We start from the raw sequence: 20,263 nt of genomic DNA, 5'->3' as shown, positions 1-20,263 counted from the left end.
ATTCCGAGATAATGGGAGAAAATCATCGAAAATGTTGTTTAATGAAAAAAAAATCTCTTGAATATCCCTATGTCCTTGAAATATCGATCCGTAAATGGGTCCATAATGGTACAGATGTGTGTGAAATATATTATTTTTACCGTAACTAATAATAATCAAAAATATAAATAAGACATTTTTAATTTTTGAGGTCTAAAAATCAATAGAACAAATTTGTCAAAATACTTATGCCACGCAGTGAAATTTTATTTCCATTACAAAAGTGCAAGCGTTTATTTGAATTGATAAAATTTATTACTAATTTTAAGTACTCTAGTAAAGGATTAGCCAGAATATATTTTCATATTTTTGTAGAAGACTAATACGGTAAAAAACCAAACACACAATTTTTTCAGACTTGTCAAAATAATTATGCCAGGCACTGTATATCCCCAAAAGGAACTATAAGTCTATTTCGTTTCCTTTTTTATGTTAAATACAAATGCACGGACAGTTCCGTCGAACAATGTAGCTAAGACCCCCAAAATACCGAAAATCGGGAGGTACCGTTGTATGGGAGTTATACCAAAACATGGACCTGTGCTGACGATTTTTAGTGAAGAAGTTTCGTGATCACCTTAAATGTCAAATTACAGCTAGTTCGGTTAAAAATTGTAGCTAAACTATTCAAAATACCGAATATCGGGAGGTACAGTTTTATGGGGCTATACTAAAAAATGGACCAATGTTGACGATTTTTTGTAATTTTTGGTAAAGAACTTTCGTGATCACTGAGAATGTCAAATTACAGCTACATCGGTTAAAAATTTTAGCTAAGTTCCTCAACATACCGAAAATCGGGAGGTACCGTTATATGGACCTATGCCCATAATTTTTGGGATATAAGTTTTTTTTTCGGTTGGAAAATGTGAGTAGAAACGTCAAAATACCTGAAATCGGGCGGTACCGTCATATGGAGGCTATACCAAAACGTGGACCGATATAGCTCCTCATCGAACTTGACCTGCCTGCAAAGAAAAGACGCATCGACGCTTTTCGATTTCGTGATTCACCTGTTTACTTCATGCTAGGCTTTCAGTTATTCGTGTACCGCCATGCGGCCGTATTTATACTCGTTTTAGCGGGTTCATCATCGTTCATTCTTATGACATGACCTAACCAAAGCAAATCGTTTAACTATACTGATGTCGTTGTGTAGCCGATACAGCTCGTGGTTCATACGACGCACAATGGCTCAAGAAACGATTTTCCTGGCCAAAAATTAAAATGTTTTGTCACAGATATTTACTTGCTATATGTGATTCGATAGTAAACATATTGAAGCTAAGGAAACCAAAAAATTAGGTCAAAATATTAGATGGTGTAGGCGTGGATGCCCGCACCTAAAGACGAACATTTTTCATTTTTGGAAAATACGTAATTTTTGAAAATTTCTCGGAAACTGCAACAGATATTGTGTTAATGTTTTTGTCTTATAGTTAGAATTCTTGTCGTTCACACGATATAAGCTATTTTATTTCCTCAGGTAATAAATTGATGTAAAATTTCACCTTTAGTGTACTGAATTTATAGCGAACAGCTTGGAACAAAGTTTCGTTTTCACAGAATAATCCCCGAAAGTGCCCTCTTTCAGCCCATATAAACATCCCGTCAGTGTAACACTCTTCACGGTGCTCTTGAAATAATTTTAAATGGAAGGTGCTTACACCTCGGATGAGAACAATCAAAAAACAAAAAAATCGCCGGAGCGCTTTTTAAATAAATCGCGATTTAAGTTGACATTTTTAGGGGTTGTTTAGGTTTTCGCGATTTTGCTTAGAAACCACATTTCTTATCAAAATGGGACTAAAACAAATGTTGTAGATATGAAAATTCTCTACAAGACTGACCTTTATGATATTCTCGTCGGTTTTACCGTTTTTGAGATATAGAAGTTCAAATTGGGACAATTCAAATTCAATTCAATTCTGTATCGCCCCCTTATAAAACAATGTCATGACTGCAAATTCCCAACTTAAACTTATATATCTAAAAAAATGTTACAACTAAGGATAAATTACTTAAGCCAGTCTTGTAGAGAATTTTCACAGCTTTAAGATTTTCTCAGGTCACATGTCGATACGACTTACCGTATTCAAGCAAATTCGCGAAACCCTAACAAAAAAACTAAAAATGTAAACTGAGCTTCCTTATCTCAAAAATGGTACAAGCTCGGAACAAATGATAAACGTCAATCCTCTAGAGAATTTTTACAGCTACAACATTTTCTTTAGCTCCATTTCGATTGGACTTGCGATTTTCAAGCAAAATCGTAAAAACCTAAAAAACACCTAAAAATGTGAATTTTGACCGCGATTTGTTTAATCCCTACAGCGATTTTTTCTTGTTTTTGGATTTTTTCTCATCTATGAACACTGCTGATTCAGAATTCACAAAAACTTTCCCTGTGTAAGCGGTTTTCATCAAAAGTTAGTTAAGGCGCATCCTACATGACATTGTTTTATAAGGGGGCGATACAGTCAGTGCATTGTCCCAAGTTGAACTTCTAAATCTCAAAAATGGTAAAAACTACGAAAATACCATAAAGGTCGATCTTGTAGAGAATTTTCATAGCTACAATATTTGTTTTAGTCCCATTTTGAAAGAAAATGCGGTTTCTAAGCAAAATCGCGAAAACCTAAACAACCCCTAAAAATGTCAACTTAAATCGCGATTTATTTAAAAAGCGCTCCGGCCATTTTTTTTGTTTTTTGATTGTTCTCATCTATGAACATTGTAGTTTCAGAATCCGCAAAAACTTCCGAGGTGTAAGCACCTTCCATTTAAAATTGTTTCAAGAGCACCGTGTTTTTTTAATTTTTTGGAAATTACATGGGTAAAAATTTGTGTTTTTTCATTCCGTTTCCAATATAAATTATAGTTTTTTTAAACAAATGGAAATTTTTTAATATACGAGATTTTATATGAGTTTAATGAAAACAAAAAATTAAAAAAAAAATCCATTTTTCTATTTTTTATATTTTTATGGTTTTTTATACATAGGTGTTTGGCCATTTTCAAATAGTTAGAACATATGAAAAACTCAAAAACACTCATGTTTTGATGCAACATATGAAAAAAAAACTCAAATTGTTAACTGTGACCTTGAAATTGCTCTGCACTTACTAGTCCGAATTAGAATTTTCTATTTAATGCGTCGGAAAGCTGATTATGATATCTGTCGAACAAAACAAAAAAATTAGAAATTAGACCAGAAAAATCGATTTTGAACCACCGTGCGCCGTGAGATTGTATTTTATTTAGTTTTGAACTTTTTGTTATTTCCAGAGCAGGGGGAAACGTTAAGAACCGTTTCTATAGGGGTTTGTATATTCTAGAAAGTTATTTTTTGCAGTGTTTTATTTAACTTGCTTTGGTGTCCGTTTAGTTCAAATCTGGTAACTCATTTTTAACAAAGTTGCAGTTGACCAATCGAACTGAAACTTTGCACACTTTTCAGATTTGGATGACAATACATGAATATGAAGTCAAAACCAATATTGTTCCATTTTTGCAGTGTTTTTACGTGTTTTATTTAGGTTATGTTGCTTTTCAAATCTGGTAACTCATTTTCCATACAGTTGCCGTTGACCAATCGGACTGAAACTTAGCACACCTTTCAGATTTTGATGACAATACATGAATATGGGCCATTTTTTCCTATAGCCTCCATATAGCAGTACCACCCGATTTCAGGTATTTTAAGGATTTTATCTTCATTATACCCTCAGCCTTTAGGCTTTAGGCACTTTGATACGATGAAAATCATCGAAATAATGGTTTTAGACCCCAAGTATGTTTGGACGAAATGTGTTTCAGACAATTTGGAGTCGATCTAGCCATGTCCGTCCGTCTGTCTGTCTGTCCTGCTGGCTGGAGCGCACGATAACTCTCGAACGGATGAAGCGATTCGGTTCAAATTTTGGCTTTCGTAATATTTTGTCCAAACTTAGTTTAGGTTCGAAGATGAGCTTCATCGGTCCACTCCTTCCGGTACCTCCCTCACAAAAGTTCGAAAATGTTCGGAAAGTTTGTACGCACGATAACTCTTGTAGGGAGTGACCGATTTGGTCCATACTTTGTACAGCGTAAACTTTCTACCAGAGTAATATGAGTTTCCAATATGGTCTCAATAGGTTCACACCTTCGGGTACCTCCCACACAAAATTTCGGAAAAGTTCAGTTTATGGCCATCTCTCGAATCGCGTTGATTTTTCTTTTAGCAACTTGTATTCACTGCCGTCCATACGACGGTACAAGTTTCATTAGGGGCAAGTCCATACTTCCTGAGAAAATAGCATGAAAGTTGCAAAAAACCCCTATGACACCGTGTGAGGTGGTTGGAGCGCAAGGTAACTCTCGAACGGATCTGCCGATTCGGTCCAAAATAGGGCCTTAGTAATATTTTGTCCAAACATAGTTTAAGTTTGAAGATAAGCCATATCGGTCCACTCCTTTAAGTACCTCCCCCACAAAAGTTCAAAAATGTTCGGAAAAATTGTGCACACGATAACTCTTGAAAGGAGTGGCCGAATTGGTCTATACTTTTCACATCCTAATATATCTACCAGATATAGATCAGGTTCAAATATAGACTATATTTGTCCACTCCATCCGGTACCTCCCACACAAAATTTCGGATGAGTTCACTTTAAGACCTGCTATCGAATCACTTTGATTTTTGTTGAAGCAACTTGCATTCGCTGCCTCAATTACGATGGTAAACGTTTTTTCAGGGGCAAGTCCATACTTCTTGAGCAAACCATATGTAGTGGCTGGAAATCCACTTCCATAATGGTCAATGTAGATCCATTCCTTTTAGTATCTGCTCCGCAAAACTTTTGATCTCTAATCCTAATAAACATTTTTATCATTTCAAATTCACAACATTAAAAAAAAAAAAAAAAAAACTTAAATACATACGTTTTTTGGGAAAATATTGTTTTAATATATACAGGCTGAGGGTATATCTCTGTCGGCAAAGCCGACTGATACTTTTTTACTTGTTTTTATCCCGAATTAGCTGTCATTTGGCATTCCCAATGATACAGACATTTCCCCACCAAAAATTTTGAACATAGGTTTAGGTTTTGGTATAGCCCTCATATAGCGGTACCACCCGATTTAAAGTATTATGAGGATTTTATCTTCATTTTTAGGCCGAGTTGGCTGTAACTTGGCAGTGGTACCCCCCATTGGTACAGAAATTTCCTCACTTAAAATGATGGACATAGGTACAGGTTTTGGTATAGCCCCTATATAGCGGTACCACCCGATTTCAAGGTTCACAATGGTACTGAAACTTCCATACCAAAAATTGTGGACACAGGCTCAGGTTTTGGTATAGCCCCCATATAGTGGTACGACCCGATTTCAAGTGTTTTAAGAATTTAATCTTCATTTTCAGGCAGAATTGTCAGTAACTTGGCATTTGGAGTTCCCAATGGTACATAAACTTCCCCACCAAAAATTATGGAAATAAGTCTAGGTTTTGGTATTGCCTTTATATAACGATACCACACGATTTCAGGCATTTTAAAGTTTTTATCAATATTTTCGGCCTAAATTGACTATAATTTTGTTCTCAGTGGTAAAAAAAATGATTTACTAAAAAGTTAAAAATAAAAAATAAATAAAAAAAATTAAGTTTCAGTGTTTCATTTATAAATGCACTTAAAGCTAGAAAATGATTTATTTTCTAGTTTTAAGTGCATTTATAAATAAAACAGTAAAACTATTTTTTTTAATTTATTTTTTATTTTTGAGATCTAAGAAAAAAATTATAACACCAATTTGACCTTGAAGATGAAGTTGAATGGATTTTATGTCTTCACAATTATTACTCTTTAATACGAGAGCTATAACTTTGCTTCCACGATTGAATCCAAATTCTTAGCGGTTTAGATGTTATGAGGCTAACGAAATGACCCCCTTTGCCATCAAAGCCTTAGGCCTTTGGCGGCCCATAACCGCGAAACGAAACGACGGGACACATGTTGAAACACACCTTACACCCTTTTCACCGTGCTCTTGAACCAACTTTAAATGAAAGGATGTTACATCTGGGAAGTTTTTGCGGATTTTGAAACTACAATATTCATAGATTACAAAAAAACAAAAGAAAAACGAAAAAAAGCCGGATTGCTTTTTTTAATAAATCACGGTCAAAGTTGATATTTTTAAGGTTTTATAGATTTTCACAATTTTGCTGGGAAACCACAAGCCCTATCAAAATGGAACTAAAGGAAATGTTATGCCAGTAATTCTCTACAAGACTGTCCTTTATGATACTTTCGTAGGTTTTATCATTTTTGAGATATAGAAGTTCAAATTGGAACAATTCACTGACTGTATCGTCTCCTTATAAAACAATGTAATGACTGCAATTTCCCAACTTAAACTTATATATCTCAAAAAATGGTAAAAATGGTATTTTCGTAGCTATAAGATTTTCAAGCAAATCGTGACATACTTACAAGAAAACCTAAAAATGTGACCTGAACTTCTATATCTCAAAAATTGTAAAACCTAGGAACAAATCATGAAGGTCAATCCTTTAAAGAATTTTCACAGCTACATTCAAAATTGCGAAAACCTAAAAATGGGAACAGTGACCGAGATTTTTCCTTGTTTTTGGATTTTGCTCATCTATGAAGATTGCTGTTTTAGAATCCGTAAAAACTTCCCAGGTGTAAGCGGTTTTTATTTAAAGTTAGTTAAGGCGAACCGTACATGTAATTTTTTTATAAGGAGGCGACACAGTCAGTGCTTTGTCTAAATTTAAACATCTATATCTCAAAAATGGTAAAACCTGCGAAAATATCATAAAGGTCAATCGTGTAGAGAATTTTCACAGCTGCAATATTTTCTCTAATCCCATTTCGATAGGACTTGCTGTTTCCAGGCAAAATCGTGCAAACCTAAAAAAGCGCTTCGGCGATTTTTTGGGTTTTTGGATTTTTCACATCTATGAATATTGTAGTTTCAGAATCCGCAAAAACTTCCCAGGTGTAAGCTCCTTTCATTTTAAGTTGGTTCCAGGCCACCGTTTGCAGTTCATATTTAATGGTTGTTTGTCTTTCATTTCTTTCCAAGGTAAAAGTGGATATTTCTCATCCACAGCCGCTTGTTTAAGGTTTTGATTAAAAATTTCAAAAGTTTGTTTGCTTTTGCAAACTATGCTCCTTGAATGTAGCGGAGTACATATTTACATTTCATTACAAATAGCGGATAGACATTTCGATTGCATAGTTTTGGGCAAGGAAAAAAGGAGCTTTTTGAAAACTTGCAAATGCACGAAGTTTAAAATGTGTGTTATGGTAGTTATTGGCGTTTTTAGGGTCCATAGCACAATTAGCTCTTTTGTACTAGTACTCGTACTTATGTTATAATAGTTTTTTAGGTCAGTTATATGGAACGTTTATATCAAATCTTAGTAGTAGTGGTCGACAATAGTTCATGTCTGAAATACTCAGTAAATGTTAACTCATATACTGTGTTAGCTCAAGGAGAAAAGTTAACTTTAAACAAAACTTACAACAATGGTCTTCTGCTATTGTCTCTTAAAAGTTTACATCCAGCTGCTGATGCACACAACAAATGGCTAAGTTTAAAGTTGAATGTCCTCGTTAAACGTGTCTATTGACCACACACAGCTGTGGTGTAAATTCATCTTGAACATTATCAAAATAACTTTTAAAAGATAAGATTTTGTTAAAAAATGACTTGTTTTGCTCAACCAAAAATCTCGTTATGTGGTCAGCTTTAAGACTTCTCAATAAATATATTGAACTTTCACTTTATGAAGTTTTTAGACATTGGTTACCTTTTGTGCAAAACAACGACTTAACTTAGCAGAGCATGCCAGTTGAATGTCCCAGTGTGGCAATAAATTATTATCAAAGATTGAATCCGAGCTATCTAGCCGGCTGTAAAAGAGATAAAACTTGCAGTTGACCCTTGGCTACGTGAGCTTCTTAATTGTGTTAATATTAGAAAGCGATTACTTTTATTGGAAAAGTTAGTTAGTATTGATGCATGTCTTTGTCCTTTTAACGTTTCTTTGAAGAAAAAAAAACATGTCTCCTTGATTTGAGGCAAAAACAAGCCATGTGCTCACTATTAATTGCATGACCTTTGACTTTTAATGTGTCATTAACATCGATACAAATTAATTTGTTTACTAAACTTTGTTTTGTTGTTGTTGTTTTGTCTTTTCTCTTAACACTATAGCCTCCAGTACTAGTGATTTGTCATTTGTTGCTGGTGCCCAAACAAAAGAAGTGTCTGGATTGCCAGATCCAGCTGATCCCAAAACAGCTCCTCTTTTGGTAAGTAAAAAGAAAACAAAAAAACATTTATTGGTAAAGTGTGCAAATAGAAAATTGGCAATAAATTAATTTCTTTCATTTGTAGACAAATTCTTTGCGTAAATCGAAAACAAAACATGATGATCCAGCTGCTCTCTACAAGGGTCCCGGTGGTGTTGAACTGCCCAAGGAAGTTTTGAATGAATTGTCACAGTTTACTCGGAAACGTAGCCATGCCGTTATTGATGTTTGGTGGCTTTATGATGATGGTGGCCTCACGCTGTTATTGCCTTACATCATTAGTACTCGTCGCACATGGCAGTCATGTAAATTGAGGTAAGAAATTGTTTCGTAAAATATCTAAACTATGTCTCCAAAAAGTCTGTATAAAATACATTCTTCCAACGAAATTTACTCAAGTCCAAAGATGAGCTACATCGGTCCAAATTTTACTATAGCCTCCAAGTAACGGTACCGGTAGTTCGAAGTTGTTGGCTACATTTTCTGATCGAAATAGGTTTACGCTTCTACGACTAAAATTTTGGACAGCAAAGGAAACTACGCATTCCGTTTCAAACCCACGGCTACGGGTTCTTCGACATCGGTCGACTCCGAACCAAACTGTATCAGCGACCGTTCAGCCAGCGGCTGGCACCTCAGTGTGCATATGGTTGTATTTGTATCGTTTTTCTGTTTTGGCAGCAGCATATTCCGGAATGCCTGCTCCACATTCTTTTGGTCAGTATTGGAACCGAGGAAACCCCATGACCAATTTGTATGTGCTCGGTTTGTCATGCTCAAAAATCAGTGAGATGCAATAGATGTCGGCAGTGGTTGCATCTCAGGGATATTTTAGACCCGTCCATGTGAGATACTACGACTGGAACTATATTTCTGCATGCTGCGAGAACACATCCCGTATTGAGTCATCGCCGGCATCGTCATCAGAATACGAGACTCCTTCGTAGTACATACAACAGCAACCGCACACGCAGCACTTAACATTCAGTCGTTCATGTTATAATCCCGGGAAGGGAAATAGTGGCTTTGTCAGGGTTGCTGCGATGCAGGAAACCAAGCTCAACAAAAACAGCAACATACAGCGTTGTGGTGGTTACAATGTACTGAGGAAGGATTACACCAGAAGCGGAGGTGGTTGCCTAACCTTCCTGTTGCACAAGTCTATTCAATACATACCTATCTCGCTTGAGCCTGGCACTAACGATCCGTGCATGGTATGTACGGCGGGTAGCAGACATGTGTGGAACTGCCGAGATAAAGTTACACAACGTATACACCGCGCCGATTAATAGCTGTGCTCCGGAGTTAAAGGCCCAACATTAGCCCGTGTTTCAAAGCTCCTCATGAGTTGTGGCATTGGGTCCTCCGAAACGACGAGAAATGAGCAGATTGATAGCGCTATGTTTTGCACACTCAATGAGGACACCCCTACCAGAATTAGCGGAGAGTGTCATAGTTCGCCACACATAACCATCATATTACCTGGTCTGACCACCCAGCAAACCAATCGTACCGACATCGTAACGAAATCGGTACGAAATTCGGACGCTTCGTCCGATGTCGGATCCGAAATCCTACCGATATCTTAACGAAAGTTGTATGAAGTGGTTAAACATAATTTCGGAACGCAATGTCGAGCGGAATCGGATCGATTTCGGTCCGATTTCGAAACGAAATCTGAAGAAATTCCTTGGGAAATTTGGAAGGGCACTTTTTATACCCTCAGCATTTATGCTAACGAGGGTATATATACTTGCATACGGGCAAAATGTGCCTCATCGAAATAATGGTTTTAGACCCCAAGTATGTTTGTTTCGTAATATTTTGTCCAAACATAGTTTAAACTCGAAGATAAGCCATATCGGTCCACTCCTTCAGGTACCTCCCACACAAAAGTTGAAAAATGTTCGGAAAAAATGTGCGCACGATAACTCTTGAAGGGAGTGACCGATGTAATCCATACTTGCACATCCTAATATATCTACCAGATATAGATCAGGTTCGAATATGGACTATATTTGTCTCCTCCTTCTGATACCTCTCACACAAAATTTCGCATAAGTTCACTTTAAGACTTGATCTCGAATCACTTTGATTTGTGTAGAAGCGATTTGCATTCCCTATCTCAATTAGACAGTAAACGTTTTTTCAGGAGAAACAGCCCGAAAGTTGTAAAAACCCCTTATGTCACCATATGTGGCGGTCGGAGAGAACGATAGCTCTGGAACTGTTCAACCGATTTGGTCCACCATTTGGTCTTCGTCATATTATATCCAAACTTAGTTTCATAGGGCAATACCGGTCTACAACTTCCGGTTTTTCTCTCCAATATTTTAAAAATGTCACTAAAATGCTAGGATGATATCACTTGAATGGGGCAACCAATTTGGTCCAAACTTTGGATCTCCTAATATGTTGTCAAAATTTAGTTTAACTTCTATCGGTCCTCCCTAAGGGTACCTCTCCCACAAAAGTTCAGCATTTGTGTCTTAGTGCAGTTAATTCCTTATCCACATTTTTGTCGGCAAGTTCAAATGTCCAAAAAGGGCCACAAAATTCAGAAGAGACCTTAAATACATTCGATCTGTCCGTAGGTGAAAATTTCACTTCACATTGGCTGAGGGTATATATCTGTCGGCAAAGCCGAAAGACACTTTTTTACTTGTTTTCTTTGAATCATCGTACAGATTTCTGAACAACATCGGAATAATGTCTTATGTAAATCTGAGGTACCTTCCAAGACCAACCACACTGTTTTTAGACAACAAACTAAAATTATACATACAAAAGGTGGTTGTGGTGCGAAAGGAAATTTGTTTCGACATTTCGCTCCGAATTAGTACCGAAATCGGAAGAAAAACATTGGTAAATTCGAAGAGAAATATACTTCTGCCATTCTCTCTGGAATCGGAACGAAATCTGAACAAATTCCTGTATGAAAAATTTTATAGAAATCGGAACGAAATCTGAACGATTTTGCTTCCGAAATTGTTCAAATGTGTCGGACATCCGATATTTGGTTTGCTGGGAATTGATTTCAACTGGCAAACCATAGTTTCTCTTCACCACTGAACGCCACACTTTCCTCAATCATGGGAAAGCTAATTGACCTGGTTTCAGAGAGTTCACCAATCACCGCTTAATAGTCAAGGTCCTTCTGATGTTTTGATAGCAGAAAGTATGTCTTGGGACATCATCCTAACTACAGGCGCTTGCTACATTGCTGCTGGTCGAATCGCCGAACTTAGGTTGCTGACATTGCAGCTTAATAGGTTGGTCGCTAGGCACAAGCGGAACAACTGACAAGATCATCTAAAGAGACACAGCATTAATGCCCAATTAGTGGGTTGTAGGCAACGAATATGCCACTCTAGAACCCTGGAAAGAAGGAAGATAAGTCCTTAGTCACGTTGTTCTACGTTACGCTTACGGATTTGATGAGGTGGCCAAATTATTTTAATCGACAATTTGTCGAGCACCTCTGTAGTGACTGGGCGAAGAGAAGTGTACTATTTCGCATTAGATCTCTTCCTGTCGAAGTGGAACCACAACCACCATAAAATGGATGATGCTGTAAATATAATTAGAAGGCTAACCATCCAATCTCCATGGTAATGCTGAAACAGCTGGATAAACCGGGATTTGAGTGTCTTACGAAGGTCATCAACCAGTCGCTAGCCACTCACATTATGACCCAAGTCTGTAAAATTTGGAGGGTGGTCCGTCCCGCTACCGAAGCCAGGCAAGGATGCCACCAAATGTGAGTCGTACAGACCTATTTGGCTCTTGTCGCCCTTAGCAAAAATTCCTGAGGCATTACTCCTCACCAACATCGGAAAAAATATGCAGTTTCAGATCAGCAGCATGAGTTTCGTATTCAGCACAGCACTATAGCTGTGCTGCACACCATCTCCACACATATTAGCCGAGAACCCAACCCAAACAAGCCGTGCGATAGGACATTCTGTTCTGCCACATAAGTCATAACGGCGTTCGAATTATTAAAAGAAGTTGATACTGACTAGCACTCCACGCTGTTTGAAGGCACTGAGCAGTGTACCTTCCGGTCGTGTTTGAAACTTTGGATAGATCCCTGTTTCGCACCACGGGGCTTCGACTTCACGTTTCTCCACTCCACGCTGTTTAAGGACATCCGGTCAAGCTTTGGATAATCATATAATTGTGTGGACACCAGTCGTACCTGGAATTCAGGAACATGAAATCGAAGCTCCATAGAGTGAAACAGGGAGTTTCCCAAAGTGTGAACTCTACCTTTCTTGTATTCCACCTCCTCCAGACAGCACTGAGATCTTTACGTATGCGGATGATTGTACGATCACCGCGGGTAACTTCCCTGGTGTAATTTTTGAAAGTTTGAACTTCTATTTGTTTTTCCTCGCCAGAAATATGCAAATATTTGCCATTAAGTCTAGGCCACTCTGTTTAGATCAGCACAGAATTGAATGTCCAGGTCGTTGGCAACAGAATTCCGACCGGATCTAAAGTCCCTAGTCGGCAGAGCAAAATGCAGACAAAGAAGCCTTTTGGACCACATATAAATATGCGGCGCCAGTGTTGTTCACGAAGATGAGTGCGACGCTATGGTACAAACTTCAAACCTATCAGAACCCTGCCGTGAAAATTGCAACAGAATGCCTCCTCATGTTATAAATGGGTCATCTGCATTGGGAGACGAATATTTTACCAGTACGGTAATACAATGTCATGCTCATGTTGCAGTATTCGCTTGGGTGTTCAACTGACAATAATCCCAACCACTCCTCCACCCAGGATCTAGAGAGAGATATTCAACGAGAAAACCCCTACATCAGCAAGTCTATCAAGCAGGTTTGAATTGCATTCACACAGTCGCAGATGTCATAAACAATTATCGTGTGAATGTGGTCCTCGGAGTTCACGCCCAATCTATTGCAGCTGAAGACACAGACACAGCTGCCACACAGACCAGAGTAGTTTTGGGTCAACTACGTTCGCTATAATGCACCCGTCTAAGTTCCTATATGGCAATGTTTGATGACAAGGTGTAAAACATATGCCGAGAATGCGGTACAGGCCGGCACAACATACTGCACCTTTTCAACTGCCCTGCCAAACATAACTAACTAGAGGAGATTTGTGCTTCCAACAAATCGAAGCAGCCATATTTCACACCTAGAGATATAGCCAGAGCTGGATTACGCAGAAAAACGAAAATACAATCACATTATATGCTGTTGCAACAACAACTTATTCCTTTTTAGTTCAGAATACATATTTTTTGGTGGAGGGTATACAAACTTAGCGGCCGAACTTAACTCTTCATATATTTTTTTTCAACTACGGGTTATAGCTAAATTTCGGAGCTTTGTTCAAACTTGGCTTCACTTAAACTTTTTTTACCAGCACTGTGATATTTTAAGAGGGGAGCTTGGGGAAATGTTTTTGGAGGCTATTCTTGTAGATACAACATTTACCTTAACCATATAAAAACCAGTTTTTGAATAAAATTCGAATATAACCATAAAACCTCCAGAAATAATCGTTGACACCGAATATGGTCAATGGGACCTTTTAGGACATTACTTTTAATGGCAAAACCTAACTATCCAACAAAAGTCAGCTCTGTGGGAATTGTGTTGCTAATCTGACTGGGCTAATAGTTTCAATAATGACAACATACATATGTACATCTGTATGTATGTACGTATTTATGTAAACGTCATGTTGCAATCAATTATTTTCCAATCGGCATCATATAGTAGTACCTGCAGGCTCCTGTCACTTACTTTCATTAATTAATTATGTAAACTGTGTGTGTGTGTGTGTTTTATATCATCGAATTTATTCCTTTTATTCCTTCCTTTGTTTGCAGAGTTTATGCCTTGGCCAACAAGAAAGCTGAATTGGAATTCGAACAACGTTCAATGGCTAGTTTATTGTCTAAATTCCGTATTGATTACTCTGATTTGCAACTGATTCCCGACATCACAAAAAAGCCACAAGAATCATCGACACAGTTCTTTAATGAGTTAATTAAAGACTTTGTTGTCGGGGAAAAGGATACAAACGTACAACTGCAAGAGGATGAAGGTAAGTACACAAAAGAGCCATCACACTGACATTGATTACATTGCTTTCCAACTCAACACAATTCAATGTGCAATCGGCAAAGTAGAATTACTCGTTTTTCAATACTAATTAATAATGTAACTGACAAAGACCCGCGTGAATTGAATTGGATTTTCATTTCATTAATAAGGAAAAATTTCAATACAAAACGGTTTATAGTTTATTCGATCGATTCGATACCACGGCATATTTATAAAAGGTAGATGCATGAATTACAGAACTAACAATTTTACACAAAAAATCAATCTTGTTATTGAAAATAAAATGCTAAGAAAAATATTGAATAGTAGGGATGTTCTTGTTCTGAAAATCCTCGGCAATGAATTATTTAATGGTAGAAAATTTCGAATTATTAAATTTAATCAGACCGTATTAAATTCTAAAAACTTAATACACAAAAAATGTAAAAACACAGCTGATGGTCACTTCTACCTTCTTTCATATAACTTCGATCATACGAGGAGAACTAGAAAATTTTCTCCTCTAGGCAACACGTGACGTTGCCAGAGTTTGATTGTTTTTGGCCTACATATGAGCAATCGAACAGCAATCGACCGTGGGGGTCTTCGAAGGCGAGAAAAATAAGCACTTTGAAACAAATGGTCGCCTGTTTCTTCGGCTAAACTGACTATGTGGGTACTGTACGGCTTGATTTGGTTAATTGTGAGTGGTACACTATATTTTGTTTCCCGAAGCCTCCGAAATAAGAACAAGAGAAGACAAATCATTGTGGAATTGATGGGTAATCAATCCATCGTACAACCCTGTCTTGGCACCCAATGACTTCTTTTGATTCCTGCACATCAAGAAAAAGGCGTTTTCAACAATTTTCGTCGCCAGAAGATGCTATAAAAGCGTCCATGTTTTAGAGGAGTGCAAAAAGAGCTTCAACAATTGGTTTGAGGGTATTAAAAAGTGTAGAAATCATGATGGAGACTACTTAGTCGATGATCACATCAGAACGTTTTGGGAACGTTGCAGGAAAAGTTAACGGATCCCCCCACTGATGTGCCCTTAGCTTATTACCACAATTTGTTTTTCTCCTGTTTTAAGAGAGAAGAATCGTTCGCCCGATTGCACACTTATTAAAACCAAGTAAGCAAAGGTTATAGTCGGACGGGACCGACCATGTGATACCTGGAGATGGTATTTACGGGTATTTTCCCGGTAAATACCCACAGGGTACAGTGGATCCACCCATTGGCCAAAAATAAAAAAATGAATGTCAAAATTTTGGTACAACATCTGGCAACTCTAACAGCTATGGCATGGACCTTTTTTAAAATGTATTAGTTTTTGTATCATTCGAACGCGATCTTCTTAAGAATAGCTTCAAAAGTCGGAACATTTGACTAATATTTTTTGTTGTGAGTACAACCTATATTTTAAGTGCCAGTAAATATATTCAAAATATCGCGAAACTAATACGTATAGCAAAATATTATTGGGGGAGGTAATAGCTTAATTTTCATTAAAAAATAGTGTTTGAGCGTGTCGTGGAATTCTAGTTAGCTGCATATTTTCTTAGTGGTTTTTGTAATGCCAATTCGATTATATACTTCAATTTGACCTAAGGTTTTAGTCATGATGCCCACCAGTGCCCACCTCGGGAATAATTTTCCAAAGTAGGTCATGGGTTTAAGATTATTCAGTATTAAAATCAGCTGCTATCTAGTGCCAGACAATAAATGGTGGGTCGCTGACTAAAGCTGCCCTAGAATAGGGTTTCTTTGGATATATTAGCGTATAACTCTGTTATCTGACCACGTATATTAACATAATTGGCATCAGTGGCAAGATGAAGGAATCTTCTTCCAAATTTGTCTTTCGTTGGCGGTACATGCCTTCCAGAAAGATGTTATAAGATCTATATTACAAATTTTACCAATTTTCAGACAAAAAAGTTGATTTTTTTAATTCGCTAAATTGGTTGGATTTTATGTTGTTTCGGAGATTGTTTTGTTTCCCCAAGCCTATTTTTGCTTCATATGATAATCGAGGCCTTTGTTCATGTCATTTTGTATTAACAGCATAAAACAATTCTTACCGTATACCCCCTCCAGAGGGGAAAGGGGGGAGAATGTTACGCTCGTGGTTTCTTAAAACTGCGAAGAGTGTTTTAAGCAGCACAAAGCTGTAACCGGCGCAATGGCTTGATTTTTACACTTTAAATATTTTTGGCCACTTCCTCCATACAAGTGGATCCACTGTGCAGGGTGGGTAAATACCCATTTGTGGGTATTTATTTGGGTATTTACTATATTGAACCGCCAATACAACATCTTACACCCAATTCTTGGGTATAGCTTGTGAAATCGTTTAAAAATGGACAGTTTTACAATACTTCAAACAAGTGGGTAAATACTTGGGTAAATAGCCGAGTATTTACCGGAATGTTGGGGTCTATATCAAAACATGGACCCAGAGTCCCCATTTTCAATACCAGATGTTCTCTTGATATAAGTAAGATTTCAGCCAAATTTCGTCAGCTCACATCAAGTGGTTCGACAGTTAAAGAGTTTTTACCCAAGGTTTGGGTAAATACTCGGGTATTTACCCAAGTCTTTACCCACTTGTTTAAAGTATTGTAAAACTATCCATTTTGAAACGATTTCACAACCTAAGCCCAGAAATAGGGTGTAAGATGTTGTATTGGCGATTCAATATAGTAAATACCCAAATAAATACCCACAAATGGGTATTTACCCAATTTACCGGGTATTTACCCATTGGGTATTTACCCACTGTCCATCTCTAGAAATTTGGTACTTGGTTTTGGTTTGGGGTATACAACCTTCCATCTCGTCGTCTTCAAATAGCCCCCAGAGAACGGCAGCTCCCTATTTTCGGTATTTTGAAGGTTTTAGACCCATTGTCCGACCGAAATGGCTGAAATTTGGCACTTAGACTTCGTTAGGTGTATACAACATTTGAATCAAAAATGTTCAGTATAGGTCCACGTTTTAATATAGCCTCCATAGAACAGTACCTCCCGAATTTCGGTATGTTGAAAGTTTTAGCCTCATTATCCCACCGAAGTGGCTGAATTTTGGTACTTAGACTTCATTAGGTGTATGAAATTTTCCACCTGAAATTTGTCAGTATAGGTCCACGTCGTCAAACAGCCGCCATAGAACGGTACCTCATTTTCGGTATTTTGATGTTTGTGGTCTCAATATCCCACCGGAATGGCTGAAATTTATTATTTAGTATGGGGTATAATCATATTTTTCATCATTTTAATAATGTAGTTTTATATTGTGTGTAGTCAGAGGATAGAAATAACAACGATGAGCTCTTTTAAAGATTATTGCAACATTTTTTTTCTGAAGTGGATGTAAAGTGGAATTTTGGCAGTTAAGATATTATTCTCCTCCAAGGAATTATACTTAATGTAGAGAAAGGGCTTAGTAGTTACTAAGTGTTCATCTTCACTTCAAAACAGTGGTGGTGGAGGGTATAAAAACTCCGTTCTGACTTGTTTTGATAAAATTTGGTATGTGTAACGGTTCGTCAAATTATTAAAAAAAAAATTTCATATTTGGATATAGTCTTGTATATATTTTGTCCGATATTATCTATTTAATGAACTAAACATTCATAACTGACAAATTTTGACGTGAAATATTGGATGTTAGATTTTATGTACTACCACTACTTCTACAATTTAATAGTATTATGTCTGGATAACGATCCCTCAGATGTTCTTACTTTTTGTTCTCCGAATTTTTTTAAATATTTTAGTCACATTTCTAACAAATTATTGCCTGCCGGGCAACCCCAGTTAATTTTTTTTCACTAAAAATATTTTTCCCAACTAATCCACCTCTAGTTAAACGTCAATTTACATTTGCGGCAAATTTTGTTAAATTTGGTTTCATTGTGTCTCAGGAGATGGGTGTGGTGGATAGATAACATTTTATTTCTATCTTAATATTCATGTTTTGTTGATTTGTCTATTATATGATTTATCTATCATCTCCTGTTTCTTCATTGTGTTTTATTGTTAATTTTGTGATTTATTTTTATTGTCATTGCAGTTGCCATTACGGAGGATGACATGATGGCTGTACAGGACAAAACGAATCGCTATTTACGTTTACGTGAATATTTACAAGAGAAATCAAAAAAATCCGATTTGGTTGTAATGACATTGCCCATGCCAAGGAAGAATATTGTGACAGCTCCATTGTATATGGCCTGGTTGGAAAGTTTAAGTCGTGATATGCCACCGTTCCTGTTTGTTCGTGGCAATCAGACCAGTGTATTGACCTTCTATTCATAAAAGGAATGAAAAGACCAAGAAGATCGAAATGAACGAAGAAGAAAGTTAAAATCCAATGAAGCGCAAAACATAAATATTAAATAGATTTTTACAGAAAACAGGTCGAAGAAGAATTTCAACAAAAACCGGAAACACAGTTAAATATGAAACGAAAACAATAAAGAGAATTGTGAATAAACAGAACTACATATAAATACATAGTTAGATATGTATAAGCTTAAAGAGACATAATTTTATATATACACATAAATATATATATTTTTTAATTTTATTATGATTTGTATTTTAGTTAAATGTCTTATAAAATAGTTTCCACAACAAAACATGCCACTACACCTAGACTTAATACTTAACACCGACACCACACCATATCCCAAAAGACACTTTGTCCATAATAAAAAGAAACAACCACATATTTATATTTTTTATAATTTGTATTTTTATAATTTGTAATCCACAATAGCACCTCTAAGCAGAAATTTTAACTGAATTTAACTTCTTTATTTTTTTTGTAATGGGAAAATAATCACAAACTTGTATTTATTTTATTAACATTTTGTAACACTAGTTTACAAAACCATAGAAAACACCAATAATTGTACAATTGGTAATTGTGCTTTCATTTTCCCCAACACCATTTCCAAAGCATTATACAGCAACTAAACGCCCATTTGTTTTTGTGGCCTAAAGACAATGTCTATGCAAAGCAGCCGATCCCAGCTAATGAGCGTTTTTTTTCTATATTTGTTTGTCACTTTATTTTAGTTTCAGTTGAAAATTTTCCGTTTATTTAAACTGTCTCTTCTTATATAAAACACGATGTTTTATTTTTAACTTTTTCCATACAATTTTTTTTGTTAAGTAAATTTCCTGTAAGCTAGTGTTTGTTTTTTCAAAATATTATAATTTGCTTCCCTACTCCGTTAAATTTGTTCGATGTATTATTGCATGTTTTAATGTTCACATTTTTTTAAATCTGTTTCTTTAACTCACTTAAATGCAATATTTGTAATTTATTTAGTCTTTAAACAAAACCAATTGTTAACATTGAAAAAACAAAAAACACTTACACACAGACACACTAAGTTACCGACATAGACCGACAAAACCACTGTTTATTGTATTTTTATGACAATATTATTGTGTATTTTTACTAACTTAATAATTAATTGTACGAATTTGTATTTATAACTCAATTGTCGATTTTAATTAATTAATGTAAATTCTCTCCTTAGATTATATGTTAATCAATAAATAAAGAAACAACAAAAAGAACTCGCAACAAAATTTATTATTTTTATACCCTTAGGTTTTGGCTAACACATTTTATTGAATTTGTCTTTAAGATTATCGAAAAACATACATATAAGGTGATTCGATAAAAATAGGTAAAAAACTTTTTAAGTTAAACGGTTTTATGTTAACATACATTGCAATGTTTAATATAAAGGTACTAAAAACCAAAAAATAATAAAATAGA

The 20,263-nt window shown here is 36.2% G+C and overlaps 1 protein-coding gene across 2 annotated transcripts in view; it reads left to right on the top strand.

Moving 5' to 3' along the window:
- The window catches only part of LOC141402756 (bumetanide-sensitive sodium-(potassium)-chloride cotransporter-like), a 325,712-nt gene extending 305,657 nt beyond the window's left edge, over positions 1-20,055 (top strand). For both annotated transcript variants that reach the window (XM_073984675.1, XM_073984674.1), the window contains 4 exons: positions 8,272-8,369; positions 8,455-8,684; positions 14,242-14,459; positions 18,539-20,055. In XM_073984675.1, coding sequence (XP_073840776.1) covers positions 8,272-8,369; positions 8,455-8,684; positions 14,242-14,459; positions 18,539-18,783 — 791 coding nt within the window. In that variant the 3' untranslated portion in view covers positions 18,784-20,055. The remainder of the gene's footprint in view (positions 1-8,271; positions 8,370-8,454; positions 8,685-14,241; positions 14,460-18,538) is intronic.
- Positions 20,056-20,263: the final 208 nt, after the last annotated feature.

The sequence above is a fragment of the Musca autumnalis genome, unplaced genomic scaffold (assembly GCF_047663935.1).
Source record: "Musca autumnalis isolate F117 unplaced genomic scaffold, ASM4766393v1 scaffold_4, whole genome shotgun sequence".
NCBI classification, from domain to species: domain Eukaryota; kingdom Metazoa; phylum Arthropoda; class Insecta; order Diptera; family Muscidae; genus Musca; species Musca autumnalis.
Note: the sequence above shows the minus strand (reverse complement) of the source record. Positions and strands in the feature narration are given on the sequence as shown.